The 18,361-nt window shown below is 31.1% G+C and overlaps 1 protein-coding gene across 2 annotated transcripts; it reads left to right on the top strand.

Moving 5' to 3' along the window:
• The first annotated feature begins 6,680 nt into the window (after nt 1–6,680).
• LOC117914284 (small G protein signaling modulator 1-like) lies at nt 6,681–18,002 on the top strand. Of its 2 annotated transcripts, XM_034829546.1 has the most exons (11): nt 6,681–6,775; nt 7,551–7,687; nt 10,103–10,201; nt 12,400–12,503; nt 13,893–14,698; nt 14,818–14,940; nt 15,079–15,167; nt 15,248–15,448; nt 16,071–16,469; nt 17,405–17,488; nt 17,854–18,002. In XM_034829546.1, exons 2-11 carry the CDS (start codon nt 7,583–7,585, stop codon nt 17,890–17,892), a joined length of 2,049 nt encoding a protein of 682 aa, XP_034685437.1. In that variant the 5' UTR covers nt 6,681–6,775; nt 7,551–7,582; the 3' UTR covers nt 17,893–18,002. The 2 variants fall into 2 exon arrangements, with proteins under 2 accessions (XP_034685437.1, XP_034685438.1); XM_034829547.1 differs by lacking the exons at nt 6,681–6,775; nt 7,551–7,687 and having other exon boundaries at nt 10,121–10,201; nt 12,458–12,503.
• The last annotated feature ends 359 nt before the right edge of the window (nt 18,003–18,361 follow it).

The raw sequence follows: 18,361 nt of genomic DNA, 5'->3' as shown, positions 1-18,361 counted from the left end.
ATAGCCAACAAAATAAGATTTCACTAGAATGGAGAATAAATTTTGATTGATTATAGTGGTATTTGTTCTTTGTCTGAAAAGAAAATGTCAAAATATTTAATTTTTTCTATTAAGTTAAAAATAACCTATTGATATCAACCAACTCAACTAAAGTAAATTTATTATTAATAAATTCAATCTTTGATATCAACATATTGTTTTTAACTAAATAAAAAAAGTGAATTATTTTAGTTTTTTCTATTCAATAAAAAAACAAACACCACCTATGACTAATCTCAAGTATATAGATTTAAAAAAAAAAAAAGAGAGAGATTGCACAAAGAGGATTTAATCCCTCTCATTGGTAAGGAATGAATTCCAAATTTGACAATGCCCTAACTTTTTAAATTAATTAATATATTAAAGTAAAACAAAGAATTAAATTTATTCAATTTTCTATATTATTATATTTATAACCAGAAACATAAGAGCAAATAACATAAATGAGATGCTTTTTCAATGATGAGAAATTTAAACAAGGAAATTGAAAATGTTAATACTATGGCATTTTTAAGAATGATCAAAATTAAGCCTTACATGATCAATTCATTATGAATGGAAAATTATGAGATATTTAAATTTTGATTCTTCAATCTTCTTGTGAATATTATTCTAGGACATTCTCAAAAGTTAATTTGCTCAAGTTGTTGCAAATGGCAAAATCATGGCATTGAGGCTTTTGTTAATTTTCTTAGAATTTGTTCTAACATATTCTAGTAAATGTTTTAGAATACATTCTAGCACATTCTCTTATGTCTATTTAAAGGTCATGGGAAAGTAATTCAATAAGAAATGATAGACTATCCAGTCTATTATAAAGTAGTGGTTTAAGCATTAACAATAGTTAGTTGAAGCATTAATAATAGTTAATTTAAAAGGTATGAATTACAAAGAGAGAATGCTAGGTTAATATGACTATTAAATAGTGTTTTATAAACCATATGTTAAAATTTGGAGGCAATGGTTAATCATTTGAATCATGGCAAGAATAGTGTCGAACTCTTTGATTAAGTGAAATGAAATAATAACAGCTTTTTTTTTCACTATGGCAAGATATGAATTAAATAAAAATATTTTGTTTCATGCTTTCAAAATATGATTGAGTGTAAAATATCATTCAAAGTATAGCAATTGGTACATTAAACACAAACACACAAGGCATTCACAACATTTTTAGATTAAAAGTTTAAATGTTTTGTTTAATATATATGTTTTCATGGATATTTTTAATATGTTCTTTGTAAGATTCTAATGTACAAATGGTTCATCATTCTTTAATTCATTTCTTCTTACCAAATTCTAAAATATATTTACTGGTCAAATTTTAAGAAGAGAAATTAAACCAAATCAATTGTTAAAATTCTCAAGTCTTGAATAAATAAATAAAAATTAATAGTTGTATAGCGGTTAAGTCGGCTCCATTGAGAACTTTGGTTCAATGCACTTAAGAGGTGCGCTAGAGAGTTCATGTGCATTTTTTTTTCGTGCATGAGAGGTGAGTTGTGTGGCTCTATGCTAAGGGAGGAGTGCACAATTGAGTCTCATGCACTTTTAAGTTCACAACCTATGTTTACTCCCTACTTAGGCACTTGTCTTTTAAGAGCTCCTAAGAATGTTTTGTTGTACCAAAAATGCCTTAAAGCCTATTGAATATTCACAAAATGCATTAAAACTAATTTTCTAAGGTACTAGCAACAAGGCAAAGCATTGGGCTAATTTTGGGAATCTTTAACACATTATGTTGGACTCGTTAAAGTCATTAAAGTGTTGAGTTTGAGTTCTCATCAACAAAATAAGATAATAAATTTTCTCTTTACTTTTATTCTTATTATTGATTTCAAGTTTAATATAAACTTTTTAAACTCTAATCCAATTTCAATTTGTAAAAATGGAACACGTTTTATTTAAAAAAAAAAAAAAGATAAAGGTTGCTTTTCCTATCCAAAATTAGTTTAAAGTTTTCTAAAATTTGAAAAATAAAATAAAATAATAAAAGCCTATTTAGAAAGTGTTTTTGAAAACTATTTATTATTCTCCGGAACGAAAAACATTCAAAAACATGTTTGGCATTGCTCTTCATTTTCTTGATATTCTTTGTGTTCTCAAACCTTTTTTACATAGAATAGTCAAGTGTTTTCTCCTATTTTCCATTTTCAACCTCATTATTAATTATGCATTTTCATGTTTTTTAACAAAGAAGGGAATTTAAGGAAGGTAAATTGTGTTTTTTGATCTACTACTTCTTTTTTTTTTTTAGATTATTTTATTGAATGAAGACAGTTTCTAAATAACATTTTTCCTTCAAAAATGAATTATAATATAAAGTAATTTTTATAATTTATAATTAGTTAATAATAATTTTAGGTTGCAAAAAAATTATTAAGGAGGAGTAATTGTTTTGTTCTTTTAATTTCCAATTTTATGTTTATGATTTATATGACACATTTATAACTTTTAATAAAAAGTTTCTTCTATTTAATATACAAAATCAAATTCTATAATTAAAAAAATCTAATATCAAAATATTTAGGCTATGTTTGGTTCCCAAAAAGTTTGAAAGAAAAAGTGAGAAAAAGAAAATGGAGAGAAAACGTAGAATGAAAGAAAAAGTAAAGAAAAATAAAAAATAGATTTAAAATCAATAAATTATTTTTATATATTACTTCAAAAAATTTCACAAATTTAACTCTTCTATATATAGATTAAATAATTTTAAAATATACAAATTTCTTAATAATTTTAATTATATTTAACCTTTTTTTTTACTATTTTTCATAGTAAAATCAAATATGAAAAAATCATTTTCTTTAACATTTTTCTTTTATTTTCTTACTACTTTATGAAAACCAAATATAGCTGAAAATGTGAATTTCAATAATGGACTACACCTAGAGGAGGGGTGAATAGGTGTTGTAGAACAATTTAAAAATTCTCCCAACAAAGATTACCTAACCTTAGACTATCTCAATGTCAAGAAACTTTTCTTCCAACAATTTTTCAACAAAGCATAACATCCACAAGCAAGAATGTATGGATCAACACTCTCCCAACAATTTATCAATGCAAATGCTTCAACACTCCTCAAAAATAAATCAAAAGAACAATCATCTCCTCAACTCATAACAATTGACTCCATGATATCATTAAACAAAGTGAACAGAAGAATTATTAAAGACATGCAATGGATCGTCACACTTAAATCACCTCATATTTCTTCCATGCAACAAGTATGCCCAAGTAATCAATGATATCAAAAACAGAAAATAAATCAAAGTGTAGAGTGAGAGAAAGAGACAATGAACACCGAATTTTTAACGTGGAAAACCTCCAAAGAGATCAAAAACCACGGGCTTATCACCGATTGAAAAACTCCACTATGAAGAATAAAAATTGAGTACAAGGTTTTACCTAACTCAAACCAACCAATCCTTCCCGAACTACTTGACAAGTACCTTCATTTTCAGCTTCTCACCTTCTTCTTTCGGAGCACACTTGGAGTCCGCACCAAGCTCAATCCCGACCTCTTCTTGAATCCACACAAGAAGAAAATGGGTATGTACCCAAACCCAAATAGAATGAGAGATTGAGATGTGAATGAAATAATGAATCAACCCATTTATTGCTCAAGAAAATCCATTAAAAACTAGTTTAGAAAACATTAAGAGAAGTGGATTTTCTTTGCAATTAAAAACCCCAAATTAAGAAAACAAAATGAGAAAATGAAGAACACAAGGAGTGTGACTGCTCTCTCCACGTTTTCTGCAGTCACCAGCCAGAAAAATGAGAGAAGATTGTTTTTTAAAGTGTAAAAAAGAAACCCTTAATCTAATGGTTGAGATTTGATCTAAAAAAATTAGTTGGATCGATCCACCCCTGCACCTGGATCGATCCAAAAACAGGGGAATGAAAGTCTTGCACCAAAAACCATTTCTCCCAACTTTCTAATACATTTAAAAATTAAAAACCAGATTGATTCACATCCAATCACCACACACTCGACTACATACTTTGGCCTCTTAGCAAAGTTTTAATCTTCAAAGTCAAGTAGTCCGAATAGGAATTGGAAAGCTGAGTTAGGAGACACTTAGGAATTTTGTCCCGAATTGCCAACCTAGTTAAACACTCACAATAGCCATAAGAAAAATTATAAAAATAAAATAAAATAAAATCTCTAAAGCTATGTCCCTTTAAAATATTCACTGAATTAGTGTTTTTTTTTTTTTTCTTTTTAATACCAAAATCATAGTTAATGATGTGATTTTAACCTTAAGGTTAAAACCATAATTGGTGATTGTGTTTTTGACACAAACAAAAAATACACATGGACGTATATGTGGTAGGAATGGACAAACATACTTCGATGATTTAATATTTTTCAAATTAAATAAAAAAATAGTTAAAATTTCTACTATCAATATTCCCTACAAAGGACTAAGTGGTTTACTAAGAATGGAAGCATTGTATCCTAAATTTGTAGCTTTAATAGTGAGGTGAAAATATGATGAAAAAAAATAGTGGAATACTTGGAATGATTATCATTTGAGAAAAATTCAATCATAATAATGATAGAAAATATCATTTCATGTATAGTGTTTGTAATTATGGTTGCTTACAATTTACTCTTTTTTTACCTTAATGTTAATTATACCTTTTTAAAAATATAGTAAATTAAATATAATTTTAATATTTTAAAATTTTTAATTAAATAAAAAAAATCTCATGTTTAGAGAAAGGCAAGAAGAATGAAAAAGTTAGGTTACTCTAGCTTGCTTGTAATTATTACTAATTATATCAATGATTATTATTTTTTACAATTCAACTTAGGAAGCATTTGATAAAAAAAGTAGTTTAGTTAAAAAGTTAATAATTGGTGTTTCATAAAATTTAATAGTTATTACTAAGTTTACTTAAGTTAAATTATTCTTAGAACTTAAAAGTTATTATTTGATTTTTACTTTAAATATTAATGTTGTTTCATAATATTAACCTAAAATTTATTCTAAATCATTAAATTAACATATTTATACTAATTAATTTTGATTAATATTTAACTAAGTGATTTTAACTTATATTTATTTTCATTAATTTTAAACAAAAAACTTATATATAAAACATTCATATTTAAAAGTATTGTAAATATATATAACTATAGAATATTTATTATAAAAAATAAGTTACGAACATAAAATTGTAATTATAAAATATATTCTCACTAGTGTGAATAAAAGGGATAAAAAGGATTTGAGATTAAGAATAAATTAAGTAGATGTTCAGTGAATCAACTTAATAACTTAAAGTAACTTAATAATTAGTTTAAATTTAAATTATTAAGCAAATTAAATATAATTGGTAAAATAATTTAATGACATAATTTAAAGTAAAAAACAACTGTAAATAATAAGTAAAAATAATTAACTTATTTTTAAGTTTACATTTTTACGTCATTTGCCCTAATTACCAGTACGATCTCTTTTACTGCTCCACGATCTCTATTGATACTTGACCTCTTCTATTCTAATTATAATTTATAAAGATAAATATGTCAATTTGATGATTTAAAATAAATTTTAAGTTAATTTTATCAAACAACTTAATACTTAAAATAAGAATTAAGTAATAAATTTTAAATCAACAACTTAAATATAATTTAACTTAAAGTCAACTTAAATTATTAAGTAATAAGTATTAAGTTTTACTATACACCTGCTATTTTAATTCAATGCTTAAAGTTAAATGTCACTTTAAGACATAATATTAAAAGTGAATTTAACTATGTTTTTCTTTCGGGTGTTTTTAGTGAAAGTGTATTTTCTCGAAGTATTTGTAGGAGAATCACCCATTAAGAGTTCTATCAAGAAAAAACAAGTAATTTTTAAAAATTTTAAAAGTGTTTAATAAATTTTGTTAAACACCTTATTTTTCTTCAAAAACATTTTTTATGCTAATTTTTTTTTAAAAAAAAATACTACCAAACGAACTCTAAGTTATTTCACCAAATATATTTAATATATAAATTAAATTAAATTATTAAATCGTATTAAGTTACTGAGTTGATTTATCAAACACCCAGTTCCTTAAAAATGTTCGTAATACAAACTTTAAACCCAATGAAAATTACTTAAAAAATTATTGAATTTGTTTAGCAAAAGAAGCAAGACCAAACACTTAGAAAATTGGATAATTCTAGTTTTTTGTCACTTTTTGTTCCATTTTTATATATTTTTTTTATAAAAATATTGATTAACTTATTTTTCTTTTGTTGTTTTTATTTATTTTAAGGTACAAACTTTTTAAAATGTGACTACGTATTATTAATTTTTTTTTTGGAAAAAAATATTTTTATTAATTATTTATTAATAAAAATAAGAATAAAGGAAATTTGATAATGATTATTTTGTACTTGAAAAAAAGTGCTTGTAAAAATAATAAAAACTTTTTAAAAACTTTTCATTATTTTCTTTGCTTAAATAAATTTATTTTTATGCTGACATGGCAACATCTTATTGGTTCAAGCCATAGTGAGCAGGTGAACATAACTATGATAAGTGATACCAATAATAATTAATAATTAATAAATAAATAAATAACAAAATGGGAAATAAATAAAATTTAAAAAGGAAATATCGAGGGGAAGAAGAAAGAGAAAACGGCCAATGCCTTTGCTAATGGCGACGGAGAAACTCTTAAACTCATCTCCAAATTTCAGAGATCTCGCTCTCTCCAACATAGATTTCAGGTCTCTCGTTCTCTGAAAATTCGTATATTTATTTATTTGTATTTATATATGAATCGTTTGTTTCAATGTGCGGTTAGATGAAAATGAAATGGTGATGAGATTGTACGCACAAATTTCGCTACAGAGATATTGAGATCAGCATTCATTTATTATTGATTCGCTTCTGGGCTCAGTATAAATTAATCAAATGTTTTAATGTATGGTCAATTTTTTGGATTTGAATGTGTTTTCTCATTTAAAATCACTACATGTAGGCACAAAGAGAGGATTTAATTATGGTTATACATTTTTGAGGTCGGCTTCTCTTTTTTGTGGTTCTTTTTTTTTCAGCATTAACATAAATAAACTTCATTTTTCGTGATTTTTCTGGGTTTGTATCGGATTGTATGATAATATATATATATATATATATAGACACATACATATGTGCATATTGGTTCTGAATCAATGTAAATGAATTTTCATTTTATAATTTCTGGGTTTTCATTGGATTTAGTTTTATGGTTCAGTATCCATGTAAATCATTTTGTTTTTGGTGATTTCGTTCTGGGTTTTTTTTTTTTTTTTTTTTTTGTGTTCTAGTTGTTTGATTCAGAATGAATGTAAGTAAAAAATTAATTTTTAGTATTCTGCTCTGGGTCTTTACCAGATTGTAATTTTTAGTTGTGGCTTTAATTTTGTTTTAGGAATGGGTATTTTTTTGCACTAATTTTCAGAATTTTCTAATATTTTTTCTTGATCTCTGAGTTGGGTTTATTGGGTGGTATGCTGGCAGGGAGTGAGAAGTTGAGAAGAAGAGAACTTAGGATGTGTTATGAAAAAGAGGACAAGCAATGGAGTTGTGGAAAGGCTGGTTTGAGTTCTATTATGCGGGACATTGGAGAGCCTTGTCTTCATCATTCACCTATAAAGGTTGTTATAACTATAAGACCATGCAAAACTGTTATCTTTTGGATTTGTGAGATGTGCTTCAAAATTGCCTTGTATAAAGCATGCTATTTTTTAAGCAGAACTATTTGGTTGAAAATCAAAATATAATTGTGTTTTGTAAATATTGTTCTGAAGCTGTGTCTGCAGTACAAGGAAAAAGGTTCTTGATTCTTGGGTATTGAATTGAATATGGTCATTTGAACTAGTGCCAACAAAAGAGATCACAATGAATTTCTAAGAAATTTTGAATTAATGAGGAAATTTGAGTTTTCTTCACAACCTAAGCACACAAGATTGAAATTTGTGCCAGACATTGATCCTGTTGGTGTGCTAGGCATATTTTATTTTTGTTATAGCAATGACAGCTCTAATGTCTCTCTCTACAATTTAAGTAGTCCTGGGAATTCAACTTGTATCAAATACCAGAAGGACCAAAATCTTGGATAGAATATACTCTCAACCAAGGAAGTGAGTGGTAATTTCAATCATCTCTCCGAAGTTATGCATATGAACTGTGTGAGGCAGCTGGCAGTGATTTCAAGTTTAAAACTTGCAGAGGAATTTTGTGTTTTCCTTGGTTAAAAGGAGATAAGATGTTAATTCCTATTAGTTCTGCCTGAGAGTTGTGTATTGAGTTACTCAAAATTTGTTTATTAATTTGTCTCTTACTAGGTCAAGTGCTGTTCATTTGGGCATCCCATATTTAAAGAAATTGAGGCAGATCCTTGTCGTCAGTATATTTTGGAGATTATTTTTCTTCTAGTTCTTGTGGTAGTCATTTGGAAATGTGCGTGACCAACGGTGTTTGAAACTTTAGAGCTCATTATCTTCCTTGGTGAGTTTTAGAAATCAAATGAAGCACAACAAATAAATAAAAAAAAAAGGTTGTTGAGTTAATAAAAGTATGAAACTTAGTGGAGTAGTAACTGTAGTCCAATGATCAATGGATTTTTTTCCATTTCATGACAGATATGAGACCATTCATTACATCCTTAAAATCTCCTTACACAGTTGAGGTCGTGATAACTCTGTTACTGCTAAAGTATCACACGAAATGGGAGATATGATGTAAAAGATTTTTGAGGTCCATTTGATATACTGTTTCAAAATGTCAACAATTGCTTTCTTTATGGAAGTAGCTGAAGCATTATGGGGATTGTATATGTTATAAATGGCTATCACATTTGGTATCGGAAAGGAAACTGTTTGTTTGTGGAAGCTCCTTTGCAAGGACAACTTCATTTTCTGTCCTTCAACTGTATGAGAGAACTGATAATTGACGTTTGAATGTAATAGATGACTAGCACAAAGTTTGCCCCACACTGCTGGCTTGATGGATTGCCTTTTTGGTGTTGGTCAAGTTACTAAACCTTATGCTGAAGGTATCAACATAGCTTTTGCTGAACTTCAACTTCTGATGAGTATACTAGGTGAAGATTCTGACTACATTATATGTTTGTTAAGAAACAAATATTTCTTTGATGAGATACCCACCAATTTTTGGAATTTGAGGAAAATGTCACTGGGTGGGGAGGCATTAGAAAGCAAGGGAATCTGGACTCCAAGATTGTTACCAGTGTTCTGAGGTAATCAATGCGCATGCAGGGATGCTTTATTGGTTGTGTCAAAAAGACTAATTCAAAGTGGGCTATAGCTGATTTCTGTCTGCCTAATTCCTTTTCATTGTCTTCATATGTGGTAAGTGAGGTAGGATTAATCATAGAAGGCTATTAATGATCGTTACCCTTTAAGAGAATAATTAGAATGTCCAAGCATTTGGGCATGGTGAACTCAGATTTACAATCATAATCCTCATGAATGACATATAGCTTTAATAGAGATAGTTTTACCCTCAAAAGCAATCACTTAAGGTGAGGAGCTGGTGCCAAGTAATAACTGAAGATAAAGAGCTGGTGCCAAGCATTGTGATATCTCTCTCTCACCATGAGGTGTGATTGTTGATAATTGTAGGGAAATAGGCAAATATTAGTGGGTGTTCCAGAAGAAGGGAGATAAAGCAATGAAAGGATGGGAAGCATACAGGAGTTTGACAACCATGACACATGAGGCTATTATAAATTTTGAGACAGTTAAAGATCGGAGCCTTCTGGATTCTATGAGCTAAGGTTTGTCTTTTGTTAGAGTTTCTGGATGAGTGTAGAGAAGAATTGTTGGAATTCTAAGTCATTCCTTAAATATTCGCCAACATTTCCATCAATCTTTTTGGAATTTAGAGACAAAGGGTTGTGAAACTTGTTTGTAACAAATCTGGGTAAATTTGACTTGGATTGAGAGATGTGCTTTTATTCATTTTCATTTTAATTCTCCCCATTTCTTATTGCTGCAATTAATTTTTCACCTATGTGGTTTCTAATCCCATCATTTTTAATGGTGTAGATGAGCAAAATGCTTAAACCAGACAAGTGGCATGCAACTTTTAATAGTGAAGGAAGGGTTTTTGGTTTTCAGAAAGCACTGAAATTGATTATTTTGGGGGTATGTTATTGCACTATTCTCATGTATCACATACTATATTTTTATGGTATAACTGCATTCCATTTAATCAGTCTTTTTCTGTATCTTATCAAGGTATGCATTTTCCACTTGTTAACATAGCATGCTTTTGCATTAGAACAGGATGATGGGTGTTCCTGATGTGGCAACTTAATTTCTAAGCAAGAAAGCCAAGCATCAATTCATAATCAACAAGCTTAATGAATTGATTCCAATTATGTTATGATCTCTCCTGATACATAGCATGGAACTTTTATTTATTTATTTATTTTTATCAGAAGCAAAAGCAGTATATATTTATATTAATGAAAACATGAGAAGGATGAGAAGTCCTTCCCACTATCACAAAAAAAACTGATCATAATATGATTGACCTACTCTACTATACAACGAATTTATAGAAAAGGTTCATACTACAAACGCAACTTCTCTCAAGGATGTTCAAACCCTTTTGATTTAAACACCGAAAGCTAGTTGAGTTGGATAATACTAAGAGGAATGTCTTTAAAAGCCTCAAGGCATGAGGCCCAGAAAGAGGAATAGAAGTTAAGTAAATCCCACAACCCCTCGTTGTCCACTTATCCTAAAAAATCCCGACATTTCTCTCTTGCCACGCAATTCGAAGTAATGTGTGACAAGCTATTTGCCAAAGGGTCTTGCCTCTTTTGGAGCTCCTCATACCCCTATATGAAATGATCATCATATCACATATACTCTTTGGTGGAACCTAAACAACCCTAGCTTGTCTAAATAGACAATGTTAAACCCCAAAGTTATTAGACAATGCAGGAAGAGATGATCAATAGACTCTCCACTCTCCTTACACAAAGCACACCAATCATGCTTGAGGGATTTGAAAGGTCTTCTTGCCTAGAGCATGTTGTTGGTATTTACTTTCTTATGTGCCACTAACCAAGCAAAGGCCTTAACCTTAGATGGATCTTTAGATTTCCATATAAATTTGGTTAGGGAGAAAAGAACAAAAGTTGGTATATTAGACAAAGCCATGAAGAATGATTTGAGGGTGCATAATCCTGAAAAGGTTAATGACCATGCTTTCGCATTTAGGGTGGATGAAGACAAGTGCACACGAGTGAGAGATGACACAAGTCTTTCAAGATTCTCAATCTCCGAATTTGTAAGGTTGTGGTGGGAATTAAAATTCCAAGAAAATGAAGAAGAGTGGCCAAGGATAGTTGAAACAGTAAGGTTTTTTACTATGACAACTCTATAAAGATATGGTAATTGTGAACGCAAAGGTTGATCTCCCCACCACAAGTCCTCCCAAAACTGAATTCTCACCCCGTCACCCACCACAAGAAAAGTGCAACTTGAAAAGACCTAGAACACTTGTGCAACGGCCTTCAAGCCAATTAATAATCATTTGATTAAGTAGTTGAATTTTATACCACCCATCTATCTTGAAACTAGCTATTTGCATGTGTTTGTGTGCATGCATGTGTGCGTGCAGTTTTTATTGTTGATGGCTTACTTTAGTAGAGCAGTGGCTTGCCTTGTTGAAAAGACTAGAGCCCAACCATGAGATTATTGAATCCTAATGGATAAACCCTCCTTTGGTGTTGAGCTTCTATAGATATACCTTCCTTTTAACTGTAAATAGGCTTCTTCTATCTCTTGCAACTTGTTTCATGAGATATATTGATAAACTTTTCTGAATATTTGGATGATATGGCTGTTCTAAGCAAGGTCTAAATGCATCTTTCTTATTTGCTCATTTGCACTCACTTATTCACCATATGCAAAGGGTTTAAGTCTTTGTGATTAAACCAGCAGACTGGCACCAAGGTAAACCATCCTTTAAAGAGCTTCTTGTACATAATGTTATGTTTTCATCCGGTGACAGTAAGTGAAGCTACAAATGGCTTATCAACTATATATATTTTCTCTCTGGTCTTTAAGTCTTTAAACAGGTTAGTTAAGATTATATTTGCATAGATGATATTCCTGCTCTAACTGTATTTCCTGTTGATATGTTGGTTTTGAATGGATATTACCTGTAATTTTTTCTGTTACATTATCTACTTCGACACTTTTACCTGTGAAAGAAGGATTTTTTTTGGTTGCTGCTTCTTCAATTTGTCTTCTTTTGTTAAGGAGATTCCAGCAAGAACTCCTGTTTCCCTACTGATCGGAATTCACATTTTTTTGCTGCATGGTAGGGTGTGGATCCATCTATAAGGGCTGAAGTTTGGGAATTTCTTCTTGGTTGTTATGCAGTTGACAGCACCGCAGAGCATCGGAGGCAACTAAGGACAGCCAGGAGGTTGAGCTCTCTTCATTTTCTAATGTATTTCCAGATAATAATTTTTTTTTTCCTGATTTTTTTGACTGATTCATGCAAAGAGAACTATTTCAGTTCTCTTTGTCAGCTGCAAGTGTTCATATCTAATGGTATTCCCATGGTCCTAGAAAACTTACAACTCCTGATTTGGTTTGAACGGTACATTTTTCACATAAAACAATATCTATCACCAATATGTATTGCATTTTAAGTGTAGTTTAACACCATACAACATGATATATATATGCATACATACATACATACACACACACACACACGCACGCACACACACATATATATATGACACTCTATATATAACATGGACATTTGACCATTTTGAACACTTTTCTTCAAAAGATTATGGCTTTTTTTTTTCTTTTTTTTTCTTTTTTTTCTCTTGAGAAGAAAATCAGAGTTTCATATTGAAAGCACCCAACGAAAGGGCTGTACTCTATGCACACAGTGGTACACAAGAGGCACCAAAAAACAAACCCCTTCAAACAACATCAAACCTATAACCCTTTATTCACAATTTAGACTATCTATAAAGTCCAACAATATACAATTAGCCAACCTTTTGTCATCAATTTATTCTGTATAGGACTTCTTCCATCAAAATAAAGGCATGGAGTTCCCCTATTCCTAAGGTGCCCTCCTTAGTTTGTTCAGTGGGTTTTTTTTTTTTTTTTTTTACTTTATTTTATTTTTTTACTTAGAAACATGGTTTCATTGAATGGATAGTAACTAAAATGAAGGATGAGATATCCTTCCTAATACAAAGACTTGATTGAAAAATGAAGGAACGAGTCCAAACACTCTAAATGGAAATGAAGATAAGCTTCACCAGCTGAGTGACCAAGGAAATATACAGTGCCTACAAGTAATTGTTAGTCGGTTTGGTTAGTTATTTTTGTCATCAATTCCTTTTCTGTTAATGATATTTCTATTTTTTTTATCAGAAAAGATTGTTATCAATAGATTGATTAAATAAAAAAAGTGAAGATACTCTAGGAACATTAGGGCTTAGTGTAGCATGTCTTCAGGAAAATATGTGGCTAATTTGTGGAATTTGGTTTGACCTTTCTATTTTCAGTACATCAGCTTGTGCCTAAGACATTGTTAGAGAGTCTAAAGCTTTACATTCTTTGCATGGAGCTTTTCCCAAGTGTAAAGAATTTATGGTATCAGAGTTCTATTATGAAACAATTGCCAATGTATGAGCTTGGAATTTCAATGATTTTCAAGATTCTGATAAAACTTAAAGACTTATAGGGGTTCTTAATTTCAAAACTCATCAGCCTGTTGCATATTGTGATATATTGTAGTTTTTGGATTTTTAATCTTAAAAAGCTTTATGAAACCTTCATGCAGGGAACGGTACAAAGACCTTATCAAGCAATGCCAATTGATGCATTCGAGCATAGGAACTGGGTCCCTTGCCCATGTGGTGGGATCCAAAGTCATGGATATAAGAACATTGTCCAAAGATGATAAGAAATGGGAAGCTGGAGCAAAAAGTCAGCAAGTTTCCAATGATAATACTAACAAAATAGACAATTACAGTGATTGGAATAATAATTGTACAGATACATCATTTGCATGCCCAAGGGAAAGTTGTAGTGATTCTGCTGACTTTGTCAGCATGAGGAGAAGCGCAGATGGCACAGCACATAACTCTTCTAGTCTTACACCTAGTTCTGGTCCATATGACTGCAATTCCCCAAAACCAGGGAGTGAAGAGCATGGATCACAATACATAACTGGAACTTATACTGATGTTCCCTCATTACCCATCATAGATTTAGTTGAGAAGAGTGGAGAAGAAAAAAATGAACATGGTGTGTTTGATGATAGACTATCTACACAACATAAATTGAGATTCAAAGATGAGAATATGCACCGTTTTCAAATTAATAACAATGCAGATTTAGTTCAGAAGTCAAATGGTTCAGCATCTAACAATATTTCATATGCTATGAACTCTGAGATTCAAATGGTTCACTCTGATGCCCATGAACCAGTATTGCAGTCCAATAATCTGGGACACAAAAAGGAAATAAACAGACTCAGAATATCTAATGTACCAGAAACACCGAAGATAAATTCAAGTAGATCTCAAGGAGGGGCTGTGAGTAAGGACAGAGTGTCGGAATGGCTTTGGACACTGCATCAAATAGGTATATCAGTTCGTCATTTATTACTTTATTATGATAAAACCTAGTGAATCTTGTTTATGCCACTATTGGATTTATTTTTGAACTATTCTTCGTGTCTGAAAAATCTTGTTCCCTTTCAGTTATTGATGTGGTAAGAACAGATAGTCATCTTGAATTCTATGAGGATCCAAAAAATTTGGCTAGGATGTCAGACATTCTTGCTGTTTATGCATGGGTTGATCCTGCAACAGGATACTGCCAAGGTGGTGCCTTTATCTTTCTGTTTGAACCTCTTCCAGTTGTATGATAACTATTTTATTCATGGAAAGCTCTAGATAATTTGGTTTTGTAATATCAGCTTAAACACCAATGGTTACCTGTGTCTTGAAATCTGCTCTTAGGTATGAGTGACTTGCTGTCTCCTTTTGTCATTCTCTTTGAGGATAATGCTGATGCATTTTGGTGCTTTGAGATGCTTCTAAGAAGAATGGTATCCCTAAAATTGTCTAGTATGTTCAGAAAATTAATTTGATTTTATTTCACTAACATTCATATTCCAAATTTCTCCAGTGTGAAAATTTTCAGATGGAAGGACCAACTGGAGTGATGAAAAAGTTGCAAGCATTGAAGCATATTTTGGAGCTCACTGACAGGGAAATGTTTGCACACTTGTCGCGTGTAGGTTCTGAAAACCTTCTTTTTGCCTTCCGGATGCTTCTGGTTCTCTTTCGCCGGGAGTTGTCTTTCAGTGATGCCCTTTGTATGTGGGAGGTTTGTACTCCTAGTTACTCACTATCACTAGATATATAAAACACATTTTGTACAGATACATGACACTATACTATATTTAGAAGACACTCAGAGAAATGTCTTAAGTGTTTTTGAGGATCCCAAAACTCAGTAGATTGGTACACAGGTGAGTAACTTTCAATGTGGAAGAGCAATATACTGATTGAAAAGTGAAACTAATGTTTGGATCATATGATCTTTGCTGGAGTGAACATGAACGTTTCATGTGAAACTAATGTTTGGAATGATCAATTTGAGCAAAGTGGAGGGCAAAATGCGTTAAGAGTTTATTATAAGATCTTTGGGATATGATAAAATATGTGCTTGATTTATCTTCTTCACATTGTGTGGTTGACTGATTTTGAGTGGGCTGTGGTCTGAGAGACAAATTGGTAGAATTATAGTTGAGCAGCATGGTTTCTATAAAGAAGCATGGGGCCTATGCTGTTTCAAACTGTCATGAGAGATTGTGACTGTAAGGATCTCTACATAAAGTTAAACTTGAATCTAATTTTCACATTTCCCATGAAAAAAGACTTCTAACACCATGCTGTACAACTTCTATTCTGCAGAACTTACACTTTTTAAGTCATTCTCATTGCAGATGATGTGGGCTGCTGATTTTGATGAATCTGTGGCTAGCAATGTGGGAAGCCGTCTGGCACCATTGGTGGTACAGCTTCCCTGGGATTCTGGTGCAGAATCAAAAAGAGAAAGCATGGAGAATGGAAATGGTCACTCCAAGGGTGGCTTACAATCAAAACATGGAAACACAGAAGGCTCTGATGCTGATGAAGTTGCAATAAGATCAGTATCAGCCTATCCTCTTTGTGGCTTGACAAAGAATTTTTGGTCGAAGAATGATAACATGCAGATTTGTGCTGTAGTCTCTTCGACAAGGAATGCGAATGATGAATTGCCCGTTTTTTGTGTAGCTGCAATTCTCATTATGAACCGTCACAAAATCATCAGAGAAACCCGTTCAGTTGATGATCTGATAAAAGTAGGTGCCTTGTTCTGAGTTTTTATTTTTTGTACTTTTTCCTTGTATTTATTTTTTGCATATAATATTTAGAGTGTATTTGATAATGTTTTTACTCAAAGTGTTTTTAGTAGAAATGTTTTTAAAAGAATCACCTATATAATTTATTTATTTTTTTCAAAAAATACTACGAGTGATATTTCAATATTATAAATAATTTTCAGATTTTTAGAAGTGTTTCCTAAATTTTATCAAACACCTAATTTTTTTTCAAAAACACTTTTTAGACTAAAGACGCTTCCTAAAATTACTACCAAACGGACTCTTAGTGTTTTATCATTGGTTTTGTTTGTCATTCATTTGACTATCTCCTGACTTGGAAAATATCTTGTCACATCAGTTAAAAAATATAACATGTTGTCCTCTACATCTATGTGTTATAAGCAAGAACTTGTCATACCATATGATTGGTTACTCCACAGAACATAAATTGCCGGTCATTTCTCATACTTAAACAGTCGTAAACTGGCTTGAGGTTTAGGATGTTTTCAACAAGCAGATGATCTCATGGCCACCATGGAAATCTTTATCTATGCCTTTGCTCAATTAATTTCCATCGATCTTTTTTCTTTTCTTTTTTTCCATTTGTTATTGTTGCTGTTGTATTTAACTTCCCCTTTCGGGGTGTGAGGCTTGGATGTTAGAGTTCCACGTTTTATGCCTTTAAGGCCTGATTCAAGTGGCAAGGAATTGAGGTGGTGGTGCAGGAGGATCCCAATTTAACTCCTAGGGAAAAAAATCATCTATCTAGTCTTTCCCAATCGGTCCCACATCTCTAACAACTTCTATACTTTCAGGTTTTTCTTTTTTTCTTTTTTATCCGATCATGGGAGGAGGAGGGTTACTATTCATGTGAAATATTATTTAATTTGTCATCTATATCCAACATGTTGCAGATATTCAATGATAAGGTGCTGAAGATCAATGTAAAAAGATGCATACATATGGCCATCAAACTTCGGAAAAAATACTTCTACAAGGTTTGATTCTAATTTAATCACTTTATCTCTCCTAAATTGTACCCTTTTTATTTCTTTCTTCTTTACTTCCCTCCTTGTTGACCTGCTTTTGTGTGAATCTAGCACTTTTGCTCCACACCATTTCATGGTGGTGCTCTCCATGTTCAATTTTTAGAGTGAAGCATGTTTTTTGCTTTCTTAAGACATCACTGGTGCCTGACTCTTCACAATATGATTCTTTAAAATTCTCATTTCTTGGCTACACTCTGCATCATGGATAAGCATTCAGCAGAGTTTTTTTTTGTCTTTTTTTTTTTTTTTTGTGGATATATCAGGTACCACCTAATATATTGGTCCTTTTGAAATTTCTGTTTTGTTTGAACCAGCTAAAGACCAAGAACCCAGGAGCTCCTCATGTTGATTAGAGTTGCTCGGCTTCTAAACATATTTTTTCAGGTTAGCTGAACATATTTTTTCTCATGTGTTATATTTGGACAGCCACTTATGTATCAACAATTTTGAAACTTTTTTTTTTTTTTTTTTGTGTGTGTGTGTGTGTACATGGATTTTAAAGAACTCTTTGATATAAAATGATTGGAAAGTTATAGTATCATAATACAGGAACTTGTTAAGAACCTTTTTAAGTCAAAAAGGTGATAGGGTACCATTATTTATTTATTTTTTGGATAATCGAGGAACCTTCCATAGTCAAGTTCTTAAGACTTTTCGTGGGACTCAAACCTCGGGGTGTTGACTGCCCTACAACAATGATAGAGCACCATCATACTCATTCAAAAGAACAACCTGAACTCTCCTTCTCTCTTCTTTTTTTTTTTTTTTTAATTATGTTTGCCTCCAAAAAAGTATTAAGGATATAAAAAAGGTATTTTCTCG

The sequence above is a fragment of the Vitis riparia genome, chromosome 5 (genome assembly GCF_004353265.1).
Source record: "Vitis riparia cultivar Riparia Gloire de Montpellier isolate 1030 chromosome 5, EGFV_Vit.rip_1.0, whole genome shotgun sequence".
In the NCBI taxonomy this organism is placed as follows: Eukaryota; Viridiplantae; Streptophyta; class Magnoliopsida; order Vitales; family Vitaceae; genus Vitis; species Vitis riparia.
Note: the sequence above shows the minus strand (reverse complement) of the source record. Positions and strands in the feature narration are given on the sequence as shown.

Coding starts and splice junctions, on each gene's coding strand:
- LOC117914284 (XM_034829546.1), top strand. CDS start 7,583: ATGTGTTATGAAAAAGAGGACAAGCAATGGAGTTGTGGAAAGGCTGGT. Junction 10,202..12,399: donor TGAAATTGATTATTTTGGGG/GTATGTTATTGC, acceptor GCTGCATGGTAG/GGTGTGGATCCATCTATAAG. Junction 12,504..13,892: donor CAACTAAGGACAGCCAGGAG/GTTGAGCTCTCT, acceptor ACCTTCATGCAG/GGAACGGTACAAAGACCTTA.